The sequence below is a fragment of the Epargyreus clarus genome, unplaced genomic scaffold (genome assembly GCF_041222505.1).
Source record: "Epargyreus clarus isolate Ecla_fem2 unplaced genomic scaffold, WU_Ecla_fem_2.2 ptg000026l, whole genome shotgun sequence".
Taxonomy (NCBI): domain Eukaryota; kingdom Metazoa; phylum Arthropoda; class Insecta; order Lepidoptera; family Hesperiidae; genus Epargyreus; species Epargyreus clarus.
This window is the reverse complement of record NW_027332233.1, coordinates 12,074,219-12,101,075: the sequence shown is the minus strand read 5'-3', so window position 1 is coordinate 12,101,075 and position 26,857 is coordinate 12,074,219. Positions and strand designations below refer to the sequence as shown.

The 26,857-nt window shown below is 37.7% G+C and overlaps 1 protein-coding gene across 11 annotated transcripts in view; it reads right to left on the bottom strand.

Annotated features, from left to right (window-relative positions):
• Positions 1–2,014: 2,014 nt before the first annotated feature.
• The window catches only part of Rbp6 (RNA-binding protein 6), a 635,951-nt gene continuing 611,108 nt past the window's right edge, over positions 2,015–26,857 (bottom strand). For 7 of the 11 annotated variants that reach the window (XM_073088079.1, XM_073088089.1, XM_073088084.1 and 4 more), the window contains 6 exons: positions 24,965–24,997; positions 24,015–24,095; positions 11,798–11,863; positions 10,805–11,025; positions 7,496–7,561; positions 2,015–6,519 (listed from right to left, as the gene is read on the bottom strand). In XM_073088079.1, coding sequence (XP_072944180.1) covers positions 7,520–7,561; positions 10,805–11,025; positions 11,798–11,863; positions 24,015–24,095; positions 24,965–24,997 — 443 coding nt within the window. In that variant the 3' untranslated portion in view covers positions 2,015–6,519; positions 7,496–7,519. Of the gene's footprint in view, positions 6,520–7,495; positions 7,562–10,804; positions 11,026–11,797; positions 11,864–17,455; positions 18,125–24,014; positions 24,096–24,964; positions 24,998–26,857 lie in introns of those variants that run through there. The other 4 variants (XM_073088080.1, XM_073088081.1, XM_073088082.1 and 1 more) reach the window with 4 other exon arrangements.

Genomic DNA, 26,857 nt, shown 5'->3' with positions numbered 1-26,857 from the left:
GGATAGCAACATCAGTAGCTATTTTCAGATTGGACTACAGTCTTATTCAGGCCTGACTACAGCCGTTCAAAGATGGCATAGACTACAAATCTATTTTAAAGGAACAAAAGGAAATACCTGTGTTTGAATGTCATAACTTAAACGATAAATTCTTTACATCAAAATCAAATCAAATCATTTTTTTTTATTCAAAATAGGTTCTTTACAGAGCACTTTTTGAATGTCAAACTATCACCACTTCACAAGGTGTTTCGTTATGGAGAATAAGCATCAGAAAATATTGATCAGAACCTACAGAAATATATGTTTATGTTTGTTTACAACGTGTATCTTAATATGACATTGCTATGCTGTGTGTATTTTCTGTACACAAATAGTCCCACAGAATAGTTTTTTTCCGTGAGTAGTAAGCACTAGTTAAAAAACGAACGAGGTTTACATTACAGAATGTAACAATGTTCAATGTTTAACAGATTATTTCCATAAAAGTTCCTCGGCGTTGCGAATAGAGTCACGTAATGTATAAGGTGGTGCTATATTACAGGTGAAGGTGCCTCACTGCCGGTGGACGTGGTCTGCTACGAATAAAGGCCGTATGTCGAACGGAATTGCCCTCAACTGTGCTCAATACGTTTTGATATTTGATTCCATATACCTTGTAAGTTAAAGCTAATTTGGAAACAATTTTAGTTAATAAATGATTTTTTAATCTTAATATCTATTGTGTCCTTATAAAATGCCATTCAATTCATAAAGAAACTTCATGAAACTTTTATAAGCCCTAATCTAGCGTCTTTATAAATTCTACTGCAAGTATGTACCTACACTAAACACGATTTTCAGACTCATAAAATAAATGCAGACAAAGTCGTACGGCACGGCTAGACACTATCATAGAATTAGAAGGTTAAGGTCAGAAAATGCTTACATAGATTTCTATTAGCGCTTTTTAGCGCTCTGAATAGAGTCACGTATCGTATAAGATGGTGCTTTGTTACAGGTAAAGGCGACTCTCGGCGTGGGACGTGGTATGCTCCAAGTAACGACCGAATGTCGAACAAACTACCATCAAGTGATATATGAGTAGTTTATATAAGAAAGTTGATTCGATAAGAATGCATTTATAAGTGACAGATAAAGTGTATGCAAGATATATTTATTATGGAGTCACGTATATGCGCTATGTAACAGGTAAAGGCACCTCTCTCTAGGATGTTACGATTCAAGGTTTTATATTGAAGCTACCTTCAATAATCCATTTGATATTTTATTCTCTTGTTTAAATTTAATGTAAGAAAGTCCAATGTTATAAATTAGTAAATAAATGTGAATGCAATATCTAATATAATTTATTTTTCTGTTCATTTACATGATAAGCTCTCTCTATTGTTTTGTGCCACTGAGATTAAGCTATGTGTTGTTAGTCCCCCAAGTATAGTCTTTTACTTTTAAAATAATCAAATAGATGTTTATAATTGTGAGATCAAGATCATCTTAGTAGAGACATGAGTATAATCGAACTACATATTATGTTACAGGCGATTCTCACTCTGTAGTTGACTCCGAATGACGGCCGAAAGGCCATACATTTAACTGAATGCCTTTAAGTGTATTATAAATTGTTAAAGTTTGTTAAGATCATTGTTGTGTTTATTATATATCCTTAAGAGCTATTACAATTAGATTTAGGATCACTAGTACAGTATATGTATAATTTAAGAAGCAATGTTTCTGTGACTAACTTAACATGAATTTTCCATCTCATTTACAGGTGACCAGGCGACAGTAACTATTTTTTTATTGTTTTATTATATGCAAGTTTTATTAATATTCATTCTAAAAATAATATATGTACTTATACCGAATTTCATCAGGAAATCTTTTCGTACATTGTTAGTCATAGTAAACTCGTAACTTATATTTTATTGTGTGTTCTGGTGTTTCAGTATAAGTGATTATTTTAGTGTCTTAAAGTTAAGGGAAAAGGAATTAGGGTAAGAAATGAAACAACTGGTTATTGTTTGAACAATGTCCATATTATATTTATTACCACATACACACGGCACGATGTGAACCTTGTCTTAAATCATTGTATTATAATAGGTATATGTACATTGCACAATGTGTATACATACATCGCCATACACGCGTGCCTCGAAGGGCTGTATGATTATATATATCATAGTATTATGTACGTTATAATAATGTAATTCCAATAAGATAAAGTGCACTGGTGCACGGAATCGGGCGGCGGACATACCCGCCGCTGTTTACAAAATGTATGATATTAATATTATTATAATTATTTAATAAAGAGATGCCGTAAAAACTAATTTTATTCATCAATACGATTTATATCCATATTGTATACAGATTCATGTAACATATTATACACGAAGAAATGACGAAAATAATGCGCCGACACCGCGACGAGACACGTCGCGGATCGTTCGCCTATCGTTATCTCCTTTCTCTAAAATTTTAAATGTACATGACACCAAATTCGAACGTATATAAATCCAAATTTACTTTAATGTAAAATCTTAGGTAATTGATTTTTATTGCTATAGAAAATCAGTCAGCACGCGAAGCACGTAATCGAGAAGTAAGAACCGCGAGAACGAAACGAAGCGGGCGGCGTTGCGCGGGGCGGGGATGCCGGGAGGGGAGCGGGAGAGTGCACGTGCACGCGCACGGCCGCGCGCCGGGCCGCCTCGGCCCGCCGTGAATTCTCAAACGCTTTTCTCACAGACACGCTCTTATGCTGATATTAAACAACCGATCGGTCGAACTCGGTTCGTGCGGAGCCAATGCGCGTCCGGTTCTACGCGACTAAGTATACCTTTGGTCCTTGAAACATTAAGTTGGCCATCGCCGAGTATGCAAAGCTACTGATCTAAGGCCGCCACGGCGACTCTACGAACTTTACCAGTCTGTCACTTTATTAGATTAAAATTAATTATTATCTTTAATAACAATATAAAGTAGATCGAGTGTAAATTAATATAGAATGTCATTATACAAAATATAATAAATTATCTTTTTTAAATTTTATATTATATAGATGGATATCATACGATAAGTCGCAGTTAGGATCACATAAAGAATTTTTAAAATAAATTTGAGATCTCGCTTATGATTACGTAGTCTTTATTCTGATATAGAACATATTTCTAAAATGGTGACAAATAAAATGAACTAACGCGTATATAAACAAGCGAGCTATACCAGCGACGCGGCGGCGACGGCCGAGACCGCGCCGGCCCGCCGTGGCTGAGTGCGCTTCACGCCCAGGCCATAGCATGTACCGTTTCCCAGGTGGACTATAAAATTTAGAAAGTTTCTCATTTATTTCAAATTTTCATACGATGCAAAGCTTGTTTTCCTATGTCAACAGTAGTTTTTATTTCTTTTAACAGCTAAGATGGTCGTAGCTAAAGGAATTTAGGAAAATTAATTTTCTGATATTTTCGATACGACAAGCAACTTACAAATTTATACCAAATTTATTTTAAATGCAGTAATTTTTTTTTATAAAGTTATTCCAAAAATGCAGATTATTAAACAAAAATTAAATGCAGTGGCCCGTGCATGTCGCTCTAAAGGGGACACTAAAGAAAAACTTACAAACTGTAATAACAAATCATAACAACAATAATGAAACTAACCTCCGTCAAGCTAATCCTGATTGTCCTGTAGCTCAAATGAGTCTAATAATATTGATCAGATGGTATCGACTAATACGTCTTTTTACACATGCGGCTAACTAGGTATATATACAATAGTAATTGTCATTACGTCTCGGTGCAATCGCGGCGAACCGATGGCTTCTCACGAACGCGGCGAAACGAACGTCTCTCACTATAAAATGTTAGTTTGTTTGTACTCGATCTCGCACGGGATAGCGGCCGTGTACGCTTCTCCTACATTAAAAAGGTCGGTAAGAAAATATAATTATAGTGAGGATGTGAGAGTGAATGAGACGACCGGCGACGACGCGCGCGTCGCGCCGCTCCGCCGCCGGTCCAGGCCTAACGATTGTAACATTTTTATCGTAATAATTAAATATTCTAAGAAAAAATGTCTTAAATACCTACAACACCGTAAATATAAAACAAATAATTACGTTATTTTGTTAGGTATGATATCGATTTTTCCGACCGTCCTAATAGACTCACACCTTTCGTTTTCATTATCAATTTCCTAGCTAACGTTTAACAAGATAATCGCGGTCGCGTCTCCTGCGGTGTGTGCGGCGCGGGCTCGCGAGCGGTCGCGCGGTGGGGGCGCGGAGTCGCGCGAGGTGGCGACGCCGGCCGCTCGGTGCTGCCCTTACGAACGATGTCTCGGCACGAATGAACAAAAAACGCGAAGCGAGCGCGCCGCCCGGCGACGGGCGCGCTCCGTTTAACACTCCAATATTCAATTAACTACATACTCACAAGTAATTAATTACCTTTAAAAAGAATATTGATTTACTTCGTATCATTTTCAATATTTTTTTTTGTAACAGGAAACATTTATATTCATAACGTATTTATATAATAATAGCATTTAAAAGATTGTTCATTATTATTACCTAAAATTTAATACCTAGATTTATAATATTAATGTTTAATTGATGTAGATAATGAGTAATTATAATCGTAAATAACGAATGAATGCAACCGAGAGCACACGCGCGGGCGCACGCGCGCCTCGCTGCTGCTACCTAGACAAGTGGTCGAAAGTTCGAAACGTCTTCAGTACGAGTACCTAACGAATATGATTAATGAATTGACTTCATGTTTTACTACATTACCTCGAACCTGAGCGTTTTGGCTGTGATTTTAAAATCCCTGTCTTCGGTTTATTGAAATGGTATGTCATGTAACTACATCAAACTTCTGTACGAAAATGTTATTGTTATAATATTACTTTGATTAAAACTTTAAATACGACTAAGTACTGTGTGACTCCGCGTTTTAAGTGGAGCCGCGTAAATTTCCAACAGTGGTCTTACATTAAGTTAAATACAATCGTAAGAAACAATGAAATATTAATTACGTAATGCACAAAATGTTATTTATTATAATTACAATACCTACTTTCAAAGGTACAAGATAGAAACGAATTATTATCTTAACGCGATGAGAGATATTATGAAATGTTCCGACTTAGCTTCCCAAACGTCCTTATGAATCGTAAATATGATCATATTATCCTTAGGATAAAAATTTATATCATAATACATATTATTAGAAAGTATGTATACGCGTAACTAACATAGTCTTATACGGAATATAATAATAAAGTACGGAAATTATAATCGAGAAAGTCCGCTACTGAAATCGAACAGCTGTTCAAAGAGGTGATTTTATACAATTCGAATTAGGCGAAAATAATTACATTCATAGGTAAAATATGCGCAATATGTAGTATTATAGTAATTACGTTAATATTTGACATTAATATTAAAAATAGATTGAATAAAATATGTGTTGTTTAACGTGCGAGGAGGCGCGCAGCGGACGCGCGGTCGCGAACCGCGTTATTGTCTCCGGTCCGGCCCGACGCCGGTCGCCGGCCGCCGCGCGGCGGTCCGCCTCGGCCGCCGGCCCCCGGTCGCCGGGCCGCTCGCCAGTCGCCGGGTCTCGCCGGCTTGCCGGGTGTCCGGCCCGACCGGCCTCTACCAACCTTATACCGCTACCGACAATCAACTCTGTACACGCGGAACACGAGGGAGGGTTAAGCTTAACGCGAATATAATCAAAGCTTCTGTAGAATCAAACGAACTTAACATCAGAGAATCAAACCGGATAAGCTTTTATCAAAAATCTTAATGTTGTCAAGGTGACGTAATAATCATACATGTCGAAGAATCGATCCTACTTATGAAGTTATGGTCTCGCGCGTCGAAAGTCGGAGACATGCATGTTATATATTATACCTTATACTGTAAGTTTAACTATGAATAATAAAGTATTTTAAGATATACCTCCCTGCAAGTAAATCGCTAGATGCATTTTATATTACGATTTTTTTTTGTAATTTATCCTTTATTATTTTGACAACACATCTACGGTACAGTCGAAAGCGAGAATAATTTGAAAAAATACCTGTTTAATCAATAGAACTATCTCTCGTTCACACGACAAAAAGTATATGTATCGTTATTTACAATAGAGGTGAGTTGGGGTCGGGGGGAGGAGGGTAGGGTAGGGTGTGGGAGGTCGTCGGGAGTGGGTTACGGCTTGAGATTGAGATGCCGCGGTCGACGGATCGGTCCGCGCAGTGGCCGGACGGATTAGACGACCGTCGCCGATGCGGCGCGCCGTGCGGTGGAGGCGACGCCGCGCAGGCGGGCACGGCATGCGCACGGGAGTCGCGGCGGCGAAGCGGGCGCACGTTTATCCGGGACGTGGAGACGCTGCCGGGAGCGAGGAGGGCGCCGGGAGACCCGTAGGCGACCGGGGCGCACGCGCTGGGATCTTGGAAGGCTTGCGTCGGCTCGCTGCGCACCGCCACGCCGCTCGCCACCTGCGTGCAAACAAAATGTTTGTGCAACACACGGTTTATTCACTGCTAAACATTTCACTCCTGAGAAATCAGTTTATTACGATTAGCATCTATCATTATTATAGAATAAAATAACAAAAAGTTATATTTTTATGTTTTTTCCTTTAGTCGAGTATTTCTCAGGAGGGAAATTTAAAACTCTAATTTAACTAAACTAAACTATGATTATAAGGTACACTAATAACTATTTACTATTACGTTCATTTATTTGGAATCGCTAGCTAGGTGCGTCAATCTAGTAGTAGGTAATAGATTGCACTACATGATTACTACGTTCATCTGATTTTCTATCAAAATACATTTTTCATTTATCCATGAAAAATAAATATAAATAGCGTAACGTAGTTACGTCGACTTGTCTAACAAAATATATGTGTGAATAATAAGTGAATAATTAAAATTAGATAATTTTTACAAAATTTTAATTCAGTAATAAAATGTTATTTACATATTATACATAAAATGATATAAAATCTAATTACAGTTATATTTTGCGGACACAACTATATCTAGTCTTTTATAAAAATAACTATACAACAATGTGTTTTGATTAAATATAGATGAATGAATTAATCACGCAGCCGTATCATATACTATAAGCTAATGATTGACTTTGTTACAATATAAACCTTATCATAGAAAATAAAAACTTAATTAATTGTATAATTCACGTACACGTCCTGTCACGTACACGTACACCCCACTACCAACTACCGCAGCTTCTAATAAGCCTTAACCAATTTTAACGGTTACCGTAACTGATATGAACTCTAAACTCTAAGCATGATCTTAAATTATTTGTATTAGTGTAATTTAAGCGCTTATGTTTGCGGTGGCTATAATTACCCGCGACATAGCTCGTTCTTTTAAATGCCGTTTCGCGTAACGACATTTTAATTAGGCGGGATGAGAGTGCACATTAAAAAATAATACTCACGTTAATATTTGTGCTATAACACTTTCAATGATAACCGTTGGTAAAAGCCGCGGGGATCAGGGGGCCCTGGAATTAGAGAAAAGTAAAAGGGTCAGTTCGCTAAAGCCGTGTGAATTCCGATCGCCGATCTAGCATTAGAAAGTTTTAATTAGACTATTAGAAGTTTTATCGCCAATCGACCGGTGGATTCAATTGTGAGTGCGCAAATCATAATTGAATGGAGGTATAAAATGTCGAGTGGACCGTTAACCTCCCGGGGCAGATTTAAAGGTAGTAAGTTCTGGTTCGCAGTCGATAGAGCGGTAGCGGGCTCAGTGGCCAACAAAATAAAAACAGCGAGTGGATGAGTTAGAGCTGCGCGTGACCGCTCGGCAACGGTAATTACACCGCTTGTTCTCCTTGATTTACGGTTATTGCCCGTGGGGGCATTCCCGTTACCTAATAAGATCGTTTTACACCCGGGAACCACATGCGCCGCGCCGCTCCGGACCGGCCGGAGGCTGGACCGTTCATTCTCTCATTAGCGACGTATTTGTTTTACCCCAACGATTACGGACGATTGAGTTAATATCCCGTTTGATATATGAATCGCCTGAAACGGAAGGGTAACTCATTGTAGTGCTCGGCTAAGCGTAAAATGCACTCGTGCTGTAATTGCTTGAGTGTCGTTTGCATCACACATCAAATCTATTACGGGTCTACGTAGGTTCTACGTAACTACGGATCTATGAAAAAATGTATAGAAGCTCGAACTTGAAAATTGTAAGACGAGAAGACGTGAGGAGTTAAGATCTTGTGGCGGTGGCGGCTGGCGGGTGCCGACAAGCAATGAAGACTGATGGCGTCTCCGGGAAGCAGTTATGGAGCTCGGTCGCAGTTTTAAAAAGCCATTACCCGAAGCAGTGCACCGCGTAGATTGCTGCCATCGCCCGTCGCCTTGCTCATATTTCGGAACACTTTATAATCGCATCTCTCACGCTTCACTTGCTCGCTAACTTATGGTGATTATGCTCTAAGAGCGACAAGGAAGATCGGTTCAGTAATGAGATTGGACCGTCTCGCTAAAATTTTAGTGTCGTCGGCTGCTAATTGCGTCTGCGGTACTCGTCGTGCGCCTCGCGAACTATCTTAAGGGCGCGGCTTGCAGGTACCTGTCATATCTTATCACGCCACAATAAAGCTCAGACAATTACAACATATAGTTTGAAAAATCACCGGAAATTCACCATCCACGAAGCGCGAATCGACCAGTGAGAAACAAAACAGAACAAACATTAATTTGAATTCCATGACAGTTGAAACTTCTCGAGGAGGACAATTTTCTGAATTGCCTTCATTTGAGTCTCACTGAAATGGGCATTTTTGAACATAAAGTAATAAATGAAAAAAGTTGGAATCGAAAGTTAATAACTTCATCCCATTTATCACAAAATAAAATAAGTATTAAACTTTTCTTATATTCATTGTGCGAGGTACTGCTCTATCGCGGAATCTTTTGACCTCCTGACGTACTTTCGTGACATAGACAAAGTAACAAATAGACTCCAAATATTAAGCATTTACTTTTTGGAATAAAAAAGTGAATTGTAATAACATTAAAGAAATATATTATGTACGCCTACAAATTTGTTCTATGTAGCGCGTTTGTCAATACTTCAATATTTAATTAAAGGCAAAATGTTATGTAGTGTTAGTACTGTTCGTGGATCTAAATAAATTATAAACTGAACCAAGAGTAATAATAGTAATAATATTTATATTTTAATCTGTCCCGTGGTCTCAGTATACTAGGTACGTAATTGGCTACTTTTAGTTTGCACTTTCAAGAAGTTTGAAGTAAGCTGGTTAGTTAGTAACATGGCTAAGTTTGTTAAGGATTATTTTAATGTTAATTGGTTAAAAGATTCCTTAAATTAAGTTACTTTAGGTTTAAAGAAGGTTAAGGTTACTAAATATTAGACAATTATGGATTAGTAATACTTACCCCCTGGTCTCAATGAGGCATATATTTCCAACTGCAGGTAATTCCTCGTCAAAGGTAGAGGCTTTCCTTTCTATTAGCGATATGCCATACTTACTGACTATGAGTAAAATTACTAGTTAAACTATTTATTACTAGGTATATAATATAATGTTAAATAAAATCAGTAATCTGCACCATTAACATTCCTACCTATCTAACAGTTATGTAAACATTATTATATTAATTCGTTACATAACATTATCAATTTAAAATTTGTCAGTAACATAAAAAATTCAAAAGTTTTTTCTTACTCTTGTTAATAAAGTTAATTTTGTTTAGACCAAAATTTGACTTAAGCACATTTTAATTGAAATCGGTACTTAATTCCTTATCTTACAAATTATGACTTATACCTATGATAATTATGCCTTTCATGATCTTAATCATCCACGATAGAGTAACTTAACATAGCTGTATTTGAGATTGCAAAACTAAATTACATTTTCACTCTTTCTAGAGTTGTTCTATACTGTACTGTAGAGTTGTTTTGCACTCGCGATCGTTTTTCGCAGATTTTGTTACTAGAAATAGGTATATTTCCTCGCGTAGCGAAATAAATCTAATTTTATGTTCCCTTCCAAAGCTAAACTACCACTCTAGGACTTTCTTCCAAACTTCAAATGAATGAAACTTATCAAATCATACTGTTTAATTGCTCTGTCGTGAATGTGATAACTTATTTTATTTATAAATTTAACTAATAATACATTCTGTTAAGTTTACTCTTAATATCTAAGATATTTTTAGAACTAAGAGCAAGAAATAGGTTATTGAAGTGAAACTTCATTAGCTACAATGGTGATGTCGCTTTTTTATTGAATCATCATTATCATTATTAGGTGTAATAAAAATGTTAAATGGCGAATGATAGAAAATAACGTAATAGCGAATATTTATGCAAAGTATCATAAAGTCAAAAATAAATAAAGAATAATGGCATTTTTAAAATGATAACTTTTTATGTATTTTGAAAATAGAAGTCAGACAGTTATAATAGTAGAAGGTAGAAGTTAGTTGGAAATAGATCATTCTTTGCCCACTATATAATTACCGAAAACCAAAACTTGTTACGGAAATTATAGTATATATAAAGTTAATGCTTGAAATATCAAAGTGTAAGTACCGTAACGTAAAGACAGTCACATTAAACCATTAAACTTGTTGCGAAGTTTCACTTCTCAATCTATATCTTCCACATTGGGTACAATTCTTAAAATTACACTTATTACTCCTTAATATTACAGTTAATCCGAGTTAAGTTTAGTTAATGTAATATTTAAACTTACAGGGGTGTAGTTGAGGGGCGCGCGGCTGACGGCTATGGCTGGGAAGCCGGATGGCTGGGGGCTGGCGGCTTGCACGTAGCCAACGCTTTCAGCAGCGGAGCCGTAGACATCCAGAGCAGGGCCCGGGGAGCTCGCAGCGGGGAAGCCGGCGCGGCCTCCAGCGGTGTGGGGGGAGGCAGGCGGCCCGAACCCAGCTGCAGCGGCCTGGTAGTTGTTCATCACTGTGGAGACAAAGCGTGTGTCAAACTTGTCCATTTCACATGAAAATTTGCTCAATAGATAGTGATCACTACAGAACATAACATAGCGCTTTCTTTTAAAGTATAATATTTTTATTGCAACAAATAATGATGAAATACTTGACTTTGAAGCAATTGGATCTAAAAAGAGATGAAGGAAGCATTTTCTTTTAGCACCATGTCAGGTTCGATGATTGCTAAAAGTTCAGAAGTTTTATCTGGTTTTGATTAAGTGCAAAAATCTTCTTGTACATGTATGCTATAAATAAGTATAAAGATTAAAAAAATTGTTTCATTGAAAGTAAAGTTGATGTAGATTATGAAAATTGATTTAAATATGCTGAAATTTTCTTAAATTAAATTAGATAAAGCTTATATTATTCCCTAGGTTTCTTTGATTTCATAACGTTTAATTTCTTGGACAAAGACATTGCAGCGTGGAGTATGAATGGACTAAAGCGTAGTGTTTACATTTTTTTGACTTAACTTTACCTGGAGTAGAAAGGGAACAAACAATAGAATTACGACACCAACACAAACACAACGAGTAACGATTACCACAAAAGCAACATTTCGCATATAACATAGAAATGAAACGTGAATTCTGTTTGTAAGACAATGTAGATGAAAGAGACTGTATGTATTGTAGTAGAGATGTGTGTGTGTTTTGTTCGTTGATTTTTTTAATGTTTATGTTTGTTGTTGTGTTATGATTGTAAATGCGATGAGTGGTAGTATGGAATGGTATGCGTACCTGAGAGCGCTTGCGCGAGCAGCGGTGTGTTGTTATTCGGAGTGAGTTGTCCGTTGGTCAGGTCAACTGGAAACATACACACGGTTCGCATTCGCTACACGTACACGAGTGACGCGCACACTCGTTATCTCATTACACACACATCCATGACTGAACCATCCAAATTCGACTAAAAATTCAAACTCGACCGACCTCAAATCCCTTCAGATTGAACGATGAACTGTCAATGTAATCCCAACTCCATATTAAAGTTCAGATAAACTTGGCGCGTAAATGCATGAATAATTTAACCGTCGGAGACTGATGCCGCGCTGACGAATGAGGACAGTCAAGACCGAGATTATGTCGGAACAAAAAAATATCACGTATGTCACGTGCATTCAAATGAAAAAGCGGGCTCGAAGTTTCGCGCGTATAAATCACGGAGGACGAAAAAAACTTTTACAAAATATCCAGTAAATTATCTGACGTGAGTTCTCGGTGGCAGGCGCCGGCCCGCTTATTGAATAGGGAGTGGCATTAGCATACGGTGCACGTCGCAGTGGTTTCAGGCCCGCTCGCTCCACACTCAGCGACGCTACCCGCCACGCTCTCGCTTATAATTATGTTGCGCGACATTTGAATTATAATTTCGTGAATAATCTTTTTAGATGTTACGATTATCAACTTTTGAAAATTTATTTCAATTAATAATGCTAAATAATTGCGAGTGTGTACTAAATTAGCTAAATTTAAATATTGCTTGCTTCAAATATAGTTTAGCTATAAAATTTGTATTAAACATTGTTGTATTAATGTTTAATAAATAATTGACATAATGAAAATTGTCGTGAATGTACTCGTAGCAAAATCCGTCAAGTAATATTTTATTAATGTAAACTTTATGAATTATTATGTTAAAGTCAAAGTCTGCATGAGTAAAAACCCTGGAACTAAAATATTATAGAGCAGACAAGAAAAAAATCTAAGTGTAAAACTCCTTTAAATTCTAACAAGAAGCGGATTAATAATTCTCGTTCACGTTTTTGCCTGTTCATAGTGACACCATTAGCTCTATTGGCTTGTACGACAAATTTTATTTTTGTCAGATGCGCGAGTTATGATTTAGTGTGAAAAATGGAGGTCCGCGGTCGCACCAGGTGATTACCGGCCTGTGAGTGACTTTGCAAAAAAAGTACAATATAAGTAATGGAGGATGAATGATAGATGGCGCCGCTCTCGCCTCCGCGCCTGCGCCCGCGTCCGCTCCGGCCCGCCGCAAAATGCTGACACATTTTAATAACATTACCGTGCGATGTGAGAGGCTATTTATTTGAGGGTAGCCTCGTAATAAATAAGAATTTGAGTAGTGGCGCAGACACGTCTACGGATCGTTAACGTGTCGATCGCGTATAGCTCATTCCTTTCCCATTACTTTAACGGACGGCTATCTCACTTATATTTATTAAGTAATTCAGGCAGGCGTTCGTAATATTTCAGCACAGAGAGTGTAGATGTTTGTGAATATACTATGAAGATACATCGACTGCCGGAGAGGAGTCGCTAATTTCGTTTAGTGAATATACGTGTATGGCGCACTGAATGGGTTTGAAGTATAGTGGAAACTGCAATTTATTGAGCCATTTGCATATTTACAGTTTCAATCGTACTTCACAGCTGGGTCGTTACCAATAAAGTCACAAACAGGCCCGCTTGAACCTGCGCTGAGGCGTGTGCCCGACCTCAAATAATTTACGACTTCAATAATTCACTTTACCGGCTCAGAGGCGCGAGAAGCAACTTCATAGTTCTACGGTCATATCTGTGTCGGACGTTAACTTCGCGCCACTCCAGGCGAGTGCTCGGTTTGTAGTCATGTTAAAACACATGCTCCGAATGTAATTTGTGCGTGTAATCACTCAAGTTTCTCGGCAAGAACCGCAGGTTCACTGAATATGAGTTCTGTGCCGACTGAGGCCGTCTTACTGAAAGTTAAGTGTTTCAAAAACAGTTTGACGCATCACGTTCACTTAAATGTGAATAAGTTCGCCAAGGAAGAGAAATAAATAGGGTCGGCGGAGAATAACGGCTGCCAATTTCCAATTTTATTAGTTCAGCCGTGAAGTCGTAGTGACCCTCTTATCGAGGTACAAGGTGATTCGCACCCCGACTACGTCTGGTCTCACCTCACGGGAAGCACACATTCATCTATAAATTCAGAGGCCGTCTTGCGCGAGCTATTCGAACTTTCATAATTGCGAAGTTCGGGGAAACTTAATAATTCTTCTTCAGAAGTAGGATGACGGCCGTACGAAATATTCACGGGGCGTACTCTTGCCGTAAGACCCGCCCTGTAGCGACGAGTACATTACGCGTGGCTTACGTGTAACAATGTTCAACTTTGCTTGAAATATCTGGCAACTTTTTTTTGATGCGTGGGTATTTTAGAGTTTACTGAAAAGGAAACAACCGAATACTTTGTAAACTGTAAAGTATTATTCAGAGTTTCGTACAACACATCCGTCACATCGCGGGTACACGAGTTCTTTTTGTGTGGCGAACAAAGAATATGAAATACCTTGTTAAAAATTTATGTATTAAAAAATTGTTACATTGACGACACAATAGTCCAAGTCCACCGCTGGAATTCTGTCCCATGTCGTCATTCGCTTCATTTATAAAGTTTTGAGGCGGTGACATTGTACTTTCATAAGGAGTAATTTAAAATGTACGTGTAGTCGGGATATAATATGATTATGTATATCACGCACCCTTGCGGAGCTAAAAAGGAAAACGTTCACAAATTCTTTAGTTTGGCGCTCGCATCCCTCACCTATGAGATCGCAATACTTCATTTCGCACTCGGCACGATTGAAATGTTTTATTTCAGCGTTTACGGTGGATCTCGACCCTACACGGATCGTACCGAAAATGTATATTTAATAGGTGCCATCAATAACCAGCGAAGATGATACGTTTTCGCTGCTTTTCGATCGTTTAACCGCTACGACTTATCACAATTGCAAATTAATCGAATATCTATTCTGTTTGCTGGCCGACACGCACGCGCCATCGCCATGATTTGTAATTCAAAGAAGGTAACTCGTATATTTTCGTACCTCTCTGAAATCTAATATGATTTTGTCACTACAAAAGTTAATCAGGCAATTTCAGAACATAAACCTAAAGGGATTCAACTGACAATACTTAGAAATAGGGAAGTCGATTTAAATCTAACATGCGCATGTCATGGTTCAGTCATAGATAGCAACAAGAAATATGAAAAACATATAAAGCGACAATAAGAAAAGCAAAACGAATCAATTATGAATAAATCGAATAAACACAGTTAATAAAATTATTAAAATATTAGTCTACGGATTACTGAACTCCTCAATGTATGAAAACATCATCTACTCATGTTAACAATTTGTATTTACTTGCGGATTAATTCCGCTTACATCTACGTAAGTACTAAAACAATTTTGATCGCTGACTATTCTATTTACATGATAGAAATAGGGCTACCCATAATATTCTAATGGCAATTTAGTTACAATTTATAAAAATCACTTCACTTTGAGCCTAATATACGATTTGCCTAAGGCACAACAATTTAAATTACAATAAAAAATCTATTCTATATCTTAAAAATAAACGGAATTACGGCTATATGTAGAGTTTGCACCACCAATCACATCATTTTACCACAAATTTTCTAACGCTTACAATTACTACAGACTAAAAATGTTGTACTTTTTAAGCGGTATCCATTTTTATAACTTTACCGACACTGTCCTAAAACACAGTGACATTAAATCGACTATTTCGAAAGCTTGAACTAATATTTAATTACAAGAATATTAATAAAAACGCCCGCATTTTTAAATATAACTAAGAGTCTAGTCTATTCGGAAAGTCCGCTAGTTTAATATTATTAATGGCCAGATCGACTCTACAAAATTTGCCTACTTTGACTGTCTTTGACCTTCTAATATTTTTTCTATTCTATTACTATTAATGTTCGTCTAATACTGTTCTAATTAATTTTGAAAACTCTAGTAACGACTACCACACTTTAGATTTTCTTATCTTCGCAATGATTACTCACAAATTTTACCAACACTATTCTATTTTCAAAGTAGTACCTACAGTACAATACGGATCAAACTTTATTAATTTTCAAATAGAAACGTTACTCGCCCTATGTTTGTTGCCGACGGCATTCTCCTTCGCCGGACTGCTGTTTTCTTGTTATCGGGTTATCACTACCATAATCGTTTCAAATCGGAAACGATGTTTGTGTCTATTTTATGTACACAAAATACCCGCACATAAGTCTTTCCTCCTCGAGTTTTAATGGTCATTCTCTTAGCAATAAACAAGTTGTAACAAATATAATTAAGTAAAATGTAATCTCTCCGGAGTAAACAAGTGTGTAGGATCTCGAAAGAGCAAAGACTTACTACGCACGTATCAGATTGAATGCGAGGGATTTGTGCTCAAGTCGACGAATACTAGAAGAGATCAGTATGCTAATTGAACTGATTATATGTCCTTTCGGATCCATTTTCTGGCGATGATATTCTACTATAAAAGTTTATGGGCGATGGAGCTCGCTAGACTAGCGTTTAGGTTAGGTAGTCAAATCTATAGACATTCATACAAAACTATCTAAAGAGTAAGTAAATAAAAATCTGACCCATCCAAACACAGCACTCGTATCTATTTCGGCGTTTGGTACAAGCCGAACGCTAGATCGTACTCTATTTCTAGTATTTACATGTGTATCTAAGGAGACCTGTCGAGTTTAACACGAAACGAGGTTGCGCTGCGCTCCGACCTAAGCAACAAGCACTAAACGTAACAGTTAGTTACTAACACAATTAACGGTCGAATATCTTAAATTACGAATGGAGTTGGCACCGTTCGCGACGCACGGCCACTCGCCGCCTCGCCAGCTAATTATTTGGATTCAAACTGACGTGCGACGGCTGTGACCCTTTAAGGAATTCGGTTTCGAGGCGCTAATTTGTCCTAACATCCTTCCCTTACTTTTATTTCGGGTGACTCCTGTAATTGCTAATTTAATTTGTACGGAAGGTACTGCGGGCTTTTTGCTTTTTTAGGATTTCGTACGCATTTTCTCCGCGGCAACCGAGTGCAAGTGAATAGCGCGGAACTATGCAAAATAGTTGTGTGGGTGTGTCTGGTTCGCGGGCTGCATTCTGAGGGCGAGCGTGTTGAATGTGAGGAATGTCGGAGATGCGGCGAAGGGTGGCCCGCGGTCGCACGTGCCTACCTCCTGGGGGCCGGCACACTCGGCCACGAGGCACTAGGCACAAGGCACTAGGCACTCGACATTCGGTGCACATGCGCTTATCGCACGAGACGGGGTGCGCCGCGGACACCACGCTGCACGTGCCGCATTGGATGAGTCAGAAAACGAAAGCCACGTTAAAATGCGTCTGAACCGCGAGGGTGAACGCTCGAATAAAGTTCGATAATAACGAGGAATAATCAAACTTCACCGCACGCTAGCCAACTCCACGCTACACACTATCTCTTCCAGTTTATTTCGGTCGCAATCGATATGCGAACGAATGTTAAGTAAGTGAGGCCGTGATCGACCTCCATTGCTAAACGATCATTGGACAGTAAACGACAAAACGTTTTGCTTATACAACGGCAAAATCCTTTATTTTAAAATAGAGCGGCTTCACAATATAATAACCTTATGATTACATTATGCAAGACGATATGTCGAACAGCGATAAGAACAATACTATTGACTTATTATATAATTTTAATACATTAAAGATTTGACACATGGGTTACAATACAATACGAAAAAATATGTGCATAAAGTATAATATTATAATTACCTAACATTATTTATCTAATGAAATTATTGGAATTACTTCCTGAGGGATACCGCATTTGAAACAATTTTGCTATATTCCATATTGAATTACAATTACATTATCGTATCGAGCTATAGGGGCAAACCTAGCCGGGCGTAAAGCACGTTAGCATCTGCGAATTCGCGGTTTCTATAATTTACGGAGTGACCTGCGACATTGCATTCCTTGTGTACGAAACGAGGGTGGGTGGGAACGGGGGCGTGATACCAAAGAGATGTTCGCTTGAGAAAAGATTTATTTGTATTCGTAAGAATTCCGGGAGCCGTTATCGGGTGTTCCGGGTAAAAGCGGTTAAGTAGTGGCGTGTGGTGGTCGCGGCGGCGCGGCGTAGCGGCGGCCTACGAGGCCTGCCCGAGCGCGTCCGGGTTAACATACTCCACACCGACCAACAGGCGACTTTCCGCCGGTATAACTCCCACTACACCTGCGGCAACAAAATAAAAAAAGCTACAAAGCCGGCAACGGAACTGAGGAGGGCTCCGCCGACCGGACCGCGGCAAAAAATAAAGCAAACAGAAAGTATTTAAAAGGTTTCAGCTACTTTACGGAGCCCTGATATAAATTGTTTAAAATAAGAATGGAGGAAGTAAAGTTGGGAAAAAGTAATATACTGCGCGAACGTAATGTAAAAACGGAGAGGATCCCATGGACCCCATAGAATCTTTATGGGGAAACTTGAAATTGATAGTTTCCTGTTTACTGTTTTCGGGCTATTTAAAATTGTAGGCACGCACAGAATGATGGACTGGTTTATGATTTTTGTTTTGTATAAAGGCAACCCCGTTTGTATCACGCACACGATGCAGGGAGGAGGGGATCATTACATGTTATCGTTCCCATAGATGGTACCACCAAAATCGTTCGACGATAACGGTGTTATTTACTTAATAATTCATTTAGTATTAGTATAAGTAGACACGCAAGTACATAGAATACAGGGGTGTAATTCAATGTAGCCGAAATGCTTATGTCCGGTCACAATTACGTTATTTCATGGACATCTATTATTCTTAACGCCAAGCTATTATTGTAATGACGATGTGAACGATACGATTTTCTAATGTCTTTATAACAAACGATAGCCACACGTAAAGATAGCGATATTATGCGATATAATAATCAAGCTTATTATATATGACTAGTTTAGAGGATGGCGATAAGGACGGTCGCACACGTAGCGATTTTTATGTTCGAATTAACTTATACGTTATATAATAATTTCGATACAAAATCTTAATTTTGAGAAATAAATTATTGCGAGGCGTGGCGATACTGCAACGATACAACGATAGAGCCTGATCGGCGAGCGACAGAGCGATAGAGCGATACCGATCGTTGCGGAGAAGTACCTCATTATTGCGTTAATATTCAAAAACATTGAATCATTTCACAATAACATTAACACGAATAATGTAAGCATAAAATAGTTGTATCCAAAAATATTACATAATAACAACAATAAATATTATTATCAATAACGTTGTTGCTTAAGCAGTGTAAATATTTAAAATATAAAAGAGACATAACTTTGAAACTCAAAGCAAGTGTATAAACTACATAAGTATATGTTATATTTTATTAATTATAGCGAATATTCAATAAGGTATTAAAATAACACTTTTCAAGCTCGATTATAGTATTTAAAATTTAATTTGTGGATAAATAAATCGAGTCTAAACTAATGCTAATTAGATAGATATTAATTATGATCTACGTAAACAAAGGTCTATGATGTCGTTAATTCCTACTCATCCTCTAAACTTAGTAATTTGAAATTAATTAGTCTACTCTTACTACCTATTCGATATTAGTTATACGTTACTCTTAGATATATAGAAACTGCTAAAGGGTCCGATTATAGAGAAAATGATGCTGACATACCTTGCTTGTTCGTATATTATCAATTCAAATTATCATGATATATACGATGTAACATTGTTATAAGTTATCAGATTCTCTATAACCGTATCCAAACTATTGACTGAACACAACATGAAAATAAGTATCAACCGTAGAAGAAGACAGAATAAAAATAGAAAAATCGGATGTATTTTGATTGGTACTTAAAACAAACTGCTTCTAAAACATTTGATTTGCCATACTTTGTCCAATTGTGTATCGATAATTTTTTTACTATGCATTTTTATTGTAACTTCAAACAACAGTTTTCAAACTCCACCTCTATGTCAAGCTATTAAGTAGAATGAACAGCTAAAACAAAAAGAAATACACTTCTATCCACTGAATAAATAAACAACGTTATTACGTAAACGACGTATGAGCGTCGTTCGGTTTGACGTACGTTAAAGTTTTATTAATCACATATAGGTATTATTACGAACAATAAGTGCTACTTGTATTTATTTTCGAATATCATATTCATGGCACCGACTATGATAAATGACAGGTTATTAATTAACTTACTGTTATAAATACCGAACGGGCTTATCACGTTGAAGTTCCGTAACAAGGTGATGACAAAAGAGTTTTATTTGAAAACTGTTTGTTTTTTATTATATGAGTCATAAATATTTTAAATTACAGTTATGTGGTAATTATCGGGTAATATACGTTCATATAACTGTAATGAATATAATTTTAGTTTAAGAAATGTTTTTAGAAATAACATAATTTATAATAAAGTGAATACTCTAATAATGTATTGTCATCGAAACCAAACGTGTATGCACAATTTTAGCTCAATAGATTGAGATTAGGTGGTATAAAATTCAGTTGCATGATGTGACCTTCACATAAATAGTATGTAATAATAAGGCAGTTAAATAAAAGTTTGTAAAGTAATGGAAGTTAACACGAACATTGCCACCCCTGAAATTAAAAGTACTACTTTTTTTGATAATTGTACCACCCTTCAAGCGAGAACACAATAGCCTAACCACTGTTGGTAAAGGTAGAAATAAGGATGTTAGAGATGTCATAATCGAACCACCTTCGTATGTGCATATGAGACTTTTGTCCCATCACTGCACATGGGTTACCTCCTAACATTCAAGCAATTTTAGAATTTTCTATTGAGAACAAGTTTACTAAACTGAATTTACTTTAATGTAAAAAGCATTAAAATAGAAACGTGCGACATCGATTTATATGCATACACTGGGATTTGGACCAGCCCTACTAATATTTATTAAGTCTTTACAAAGTAAACAGCTATGAAATATTACAATATTAATCTTGTCATTGGATTTTCGCCCTGATAAGATTATTCTTAGAAACTCGTCACATTAAATGTAATATACGGGTATCATTTAGGTGTTTTGGAAATTCTAATAATTTAAATGAAAGGCAGATTCCTAGTATTGTTAATCATCAACTAATCTCAGACATGCCATTAAAACTATTTGGGAAAATTTATTTATCAGTATCATATATTATTATTTTTTCCAGGAATGAATTCGAATTGCTTTTACTGAAATGTAATTGAAATAAATCAAAAACTTAATAAAAATAATATTATAAATGTTAGTGTTCAGTCCACTCTAATCTATAGAAATTCAAACACTATGCTACAACATGCTACGTAGAGGATAAGATATATTCTAATATGATAGACAGGAAAAACCTACGTCTAATATAACGCTATCGGAAAACGCTATAACCTACACGGGCTAAGTCAATATGCGGAATACCTAAGCCTCTAAGATAACGCCTAGATAATCTGCGCTATCCCTATAATTGTATTCCAAAGTTTCCGTACTCGTTTTTATCCCGGTTAGTTCCGGATACGACGGACCGTTGGTCTAGGGAATTCAGCAGATTTATTCGTCGACGTGGTGCAAACTATGTGTAAACCGGGCCCTCGTGACTCGCACATTTCCCACGCTGAACTCACGAGAAAACCATCTTATATATTACTTTAATTTTTTTTGCCGTTTTATTAACACCACGCGGAAACGTCGAGCGGATATTTTTCATTTATACTCATTCCACTGTGAACAACTTTGAAATAGTGTATTATAAGTTCGAGAACTGTCTTCCTTCCGACGGTACGTGCGATCGTTTTCCAACTTCGAGGAAGAGACTACTCCATATTAAAGGCTCACAACGAACTTCTGGGTCGCGGAGGCGGCACTTTGTCATAGCATCAGCTGTTTCAAAGGATGGTGCCGCTTTTGATTCCATAATAAAATCTTATAATGTTAAATAAGCGTTCTTGTACGTGTGACAGCTTAATCAACTTCGAGGATTTTTTAAAGTTTATATAAAGGAGGAAGTTCTCAATTCAAGTAGTTTTATGAAGAATATTTGGAAATATCGGTGCAAATAGATCTATTATATGAACTGACCTGACGATGTCTTCAAGAGTCAAATTGTTGTTTAAACCTCTTGAGCATATTTTGGAGTGTTTTTTTAATAAATACAATAATGATCCGCAACTAATCTATTTAAGAATAAGATACCGGTCGGCCGGGTATAGTTAAATTAAATACGGGTAAGCTTCTACGTCACACGAAATGGACTTAAATTAACATTGATATGGTGAAATTTAATTAATTGCTTCTAGTAAAATAACCTTAATGTACAAACGGTGATGTAATTTCAAACGATTGAAGTATTACAGTAACATGATTAGATTTTGAAGAATCTATTTATGATGTGATGCGGGAAATATTAACTTACTTCACAGCTATGACATAAGTTAATATGGAAAATTATTTCGCACCGCTACAATTTACAAGATAAAGGTTTTAATTTTACTAAACTTTCCTTTTAATTTCATTTCCTGTAGCTTCAAAGTATCGCAACAAAAGCTATTACAAAATTATACCGTTAGCAAAACTTACAGCATTCTCTACTAGTATGTACTCTAGGGTGGGCGGATTATCTAGTCGAATCAGCTCGTAACTCACTTCGACGATTATATTGATTTAAACGGTCCGCTCGCATTCACTTGTGTAATTATTGAACCGCTTCATTGTTCAATTATATTTACAACTGAACTAACGGCCGCAGTCGGCGTTTTTGTAGCAGGCAGCTTGAAACGTCTGTCTCGCGTGCCGTAAAACGCTGGCTTCGAGGTAATTAGCGCGGAACCATTTGTACGACTACTCCGAAAGAAAAACGTAGTCAAGCGTGGTCACTGGATCGACAGCGATAACATCAATCGCCGCTAGCCAAATCAAAGGGCGTAGCGAAACTCACTTTATGCGCGGTACCTACACTTAAATCGAAATTTCCAAACTCCGCGATTCCAAATTCCGCGCGTTCAGTCGAAAAAATGCCCGATGCCGTCGGAAAAATTATTGCTCCCGAGAAGAAAGTCAAAGCTTAGCGGCACAATTACGGTAGAGCGAAGGCAGCTCAAGAACGTTGTGTAGACAAATACAAGAAGAGTATTTGTGCAGCTGTGCCCAACCCCGGCCCGCACCGATTAGGGAGCTCGCGGCCGCGCCCGATCGGAACGCCTGTTCTGTTCGTTAGTTTTTCATTACACGAAACAACAAACTATACCAAAATAAATAAAAGACGCAACAAAAAATATAACTTTATCGCCGGTTTCGGCGGGATCGACTAAAAGCCTCCGGTAAAACCTACGTTTAATTAGTGAAAATTCTTTTCGTCTGTCCCGAGATTTACATAGAAGTCACCACAGAAAGGACGTCACTTTTTTCAGTACTTTTGTTTGAATCTGTTTAAATCTCTTTTAAAAGCTTTCGCTGTTAATGAGGAGTGGGCGATAGCGTGATACTAGGTAACGACGGGCGCGAGGCGGGCGGGCGGGGGAGCGTACGCGGTATTTGCGCTAGAGTGTTTGCTTGACGCGTAGCATTTGAGAATCGTTAGGGCGAATCGTCTGTAAACATACAGCGAGGCGCTCGCATTTGGCCGGATTGTCTCGAAGTTATTCTGAAGATAAACGATAAATTGCGTTTCTCAAAACTTGGACGTTTTGTAATTGACGGCGTGGCAGATTTATCTAGATGGTTCAGTCATTGTTAGAGGTGTTAACTTGTTAGTAAAGTTGTTAGTGAGAGTTCACACGAACTTTTGCCGGTGCCTTGGCACGAGTTAGTGAAATGGGAAGTTAGGACACAATCACCAGAGTTATAGATACGAAAAGCGTATGCGTCGTTAAGTTCACGAATGACGAGTAGGAGATCGGTTAGCGAATCTGTGTCGGTTGCGAATCGTTAGCGGTTAGTGGAATGCATTGTCGCCGGCGCGAGTTCACAGATGCATGGCGTGTACATTGTAAACCCCACTGAGCTCGAGTGGGTGGTATGGCAGGAGAGTCGCCAGGTGGTGGTAATGATTGCCGGACAGTTGGTGGTGCAAGCTCGCCAGGGGATTACCTGCAGGGTATGGCAGCCCGAAGCTAGGATAGCCCGAATAGCTACGTCCTGCCGCGTAGGCGGCGTACGCTGCGGGGAAACCTGTACAACAAAAAGCACATGTTACATATGGCATCAGAGTAATTAAAAGCGGAAATCGGAATGCATGCTCTCGTTTATCGGTGTGTTAATTTCGACATGTTGTTCCTGCCGCCGATCGGCCGATACGAACTTTTGGTGTGTATCGCTCGTACCGATGGCACAGTTCGAAAATAGAGCCGTCACATAAAAGGTAGGTAAAGTATATCGTACAAGCTCGGTACGACATAGCTTTGGACAATGTCCAGCAGATGATATTTTATACACATCGCTTAATGTAGCACGGTATGAGTGGAGTAACAACGATACAGCTATAATAGATTTTAGATCTAGGGCATTTCATTACATTATTTAATTAGAAAACAAACCAAATGCTATACTAGTTCAAACATGACTATTTATATGTGGCTAAATCGAAATACAGTACACTAGTGTGTTGTGTTAAAAATATGCAATACTTTTAGAGTATGGACCGCGAATATGGAGTCCGATATAAAAATGTAAAATGAATGATGGCCGGACCGTCAACGGAGGCTGATATGATTACCACACCGGATCGTTTATCATATTATTGCCAATCAAAATAGTGTATCTGTCTGGCCACCACGATCCATCATCTAACTGATGGACGCTACGCGAAGTACGTTGCTTTCGATACAATCAATTCATTAGACTATTGACGTTACCTATCACTTTACCGTGTTATCTAATTAATCCCTACAAGATCCGTTTTGGTATACCTAATGTACAGGAGAATAATATTCGGTTACGTTCAAATAACGCAAGCATTCTCTCCGACGTTGGCAATGAATCGAGAAATGCGGAAGTAGCGAAATGGAGTGGCTTTAAAAATAAAATGTGAATAAACTTACCGTCAGGAAGAGCACCCAATGACCACATGAAATCTAGAAATGTAAAAACATTTACATAAATTGATCGATCCTTACATTTATATAATGTGTGTGCTAATTACATTTATAATGGAGTATAATATTATAAACTTGATAGAAAGTGTGCCGTGAGACACTATTTTGCTTGGCGAAAATGTTTCATGTGAATTGCATAATATTTAATATATAGGAGTATTATAGATATTTAGATTACATTAATACACAACATTCAAAAGTTCTAATAGAAATCTACTATCAAAAAAGTTCTCTAGAATGATTTCAATGGGGTATGTTAGTAATATCTATCACCATCAATGATTACAATAATATAACCTTCCATTGAATCGTTAATCTATTCTACATAGTGTTAGTCTATATCTAAACATGTTAAACAAACAGACGTTTTTAAATATTTAAGAAATGTTTTTTATTAATCTAAATTCTACGAAAATTCACCTACTTATTAAGTTAATACAATTAATTCTATTAGTTTACGAGAGCTACGATCGATAATACAATTCCACTGTATTATGAATACCTTACTTCCGTAAACAGTAACAAATAATTAATTAATCGTGTAAAATTAGAACACAAACTAAATATAAACTAATAGTGAACATTATGTTAAGTCTTTTTGGCATTGCACAAAATAAATAAATATAATTAATTAAAAGTAAGGGAAAATCATAATTAAGTATCTAATCAAAAATACTAATGGTACACAATAAGGTTAATTTAACCTAAACTATTTATTTTGCTTGACAAAATAAAATAAATATTAAGTAAACTAAGTATCACAAAACTCATAATAACATCCAATGTTAATAGGTACCTCGTTTCTTCCACTGATAACATTTTTGAAAAGCCGACATCGAGTGTAAAGCTAGTTTATAATAAAAAGCTAAAGAATATAATACCATTTAAGAAAATATTATTTAGAACACCTCACCAAATTAGCCGCAATGACAATAAACTTGCTTCGCTAACGGATTAGTTTCGTATCATGGATGGATATGTGGCAAAACTGGCAAGAATCAGCAGAACCTTTAGGCCCTTCTTAATATCCCATATCAAATGCTACTTAGAAATAAGAAATGAGAAAAGACCAGGCTCAGCACTATTTGTTCTATCTATGTCGAAATTAAACGGAATTAAGCACCTACTACCTGGTAGAAAAATATTGTTCTCTATCAACCCTACGTAAAATTGTTCCAGAATCCTTTTCTACTGATCGAAAAAATGTAATTAATTTATGTATAAATCGTTACATTATAACTGACTCTATGGCTTCTCTAATTTATGTCGATACACATTTCGAAAATCTGCTAACTATCGATTGTCTAATGGCATTACTAAAAATAAGACACTTTGGATATTATCAGTTTCCTTAAAGTACAATTTAAAAGTCGCTAACAGGACGCGAGAGAGCAGAGGAATGTAAGAGAAAAGTAGGAATGGATAGGAAAAGTTTGCCAGCGCAGCGTAGTCGGAGTTCAATAAGTGCTACTCAGAATGTTCGAAACGATAAATGGGGCGGGTTTCAGAAGGGATGGTGAGGATGTTGCTGGAAGAAGATCGCGGATCAGAGGGGCAAGGGGGTCGGAATGGTGGTGTGAGTGAGGGGAGAGTAGATGGTGGGGATGTCGAGAGCGTGTGCGCCGAGGAGTTCGGAGACGGAGTATGCGAGAGGCGGGATGGTGAGCGGTGTGAGAGTCGGGCGCGGCGGGCGCGGCGCGGGGCGCAGGGCGGCGAGCGCGCGGCGGTAGACGGCTGCGTGCGCGCCGCTCATTCCCGCGCCCACGCCCGCGCCTGCGACCAACAGCTGCGCCGGCGCATGGACGGGGTAGGGAGCGTACCGCACGCCAGCGCCGGCGG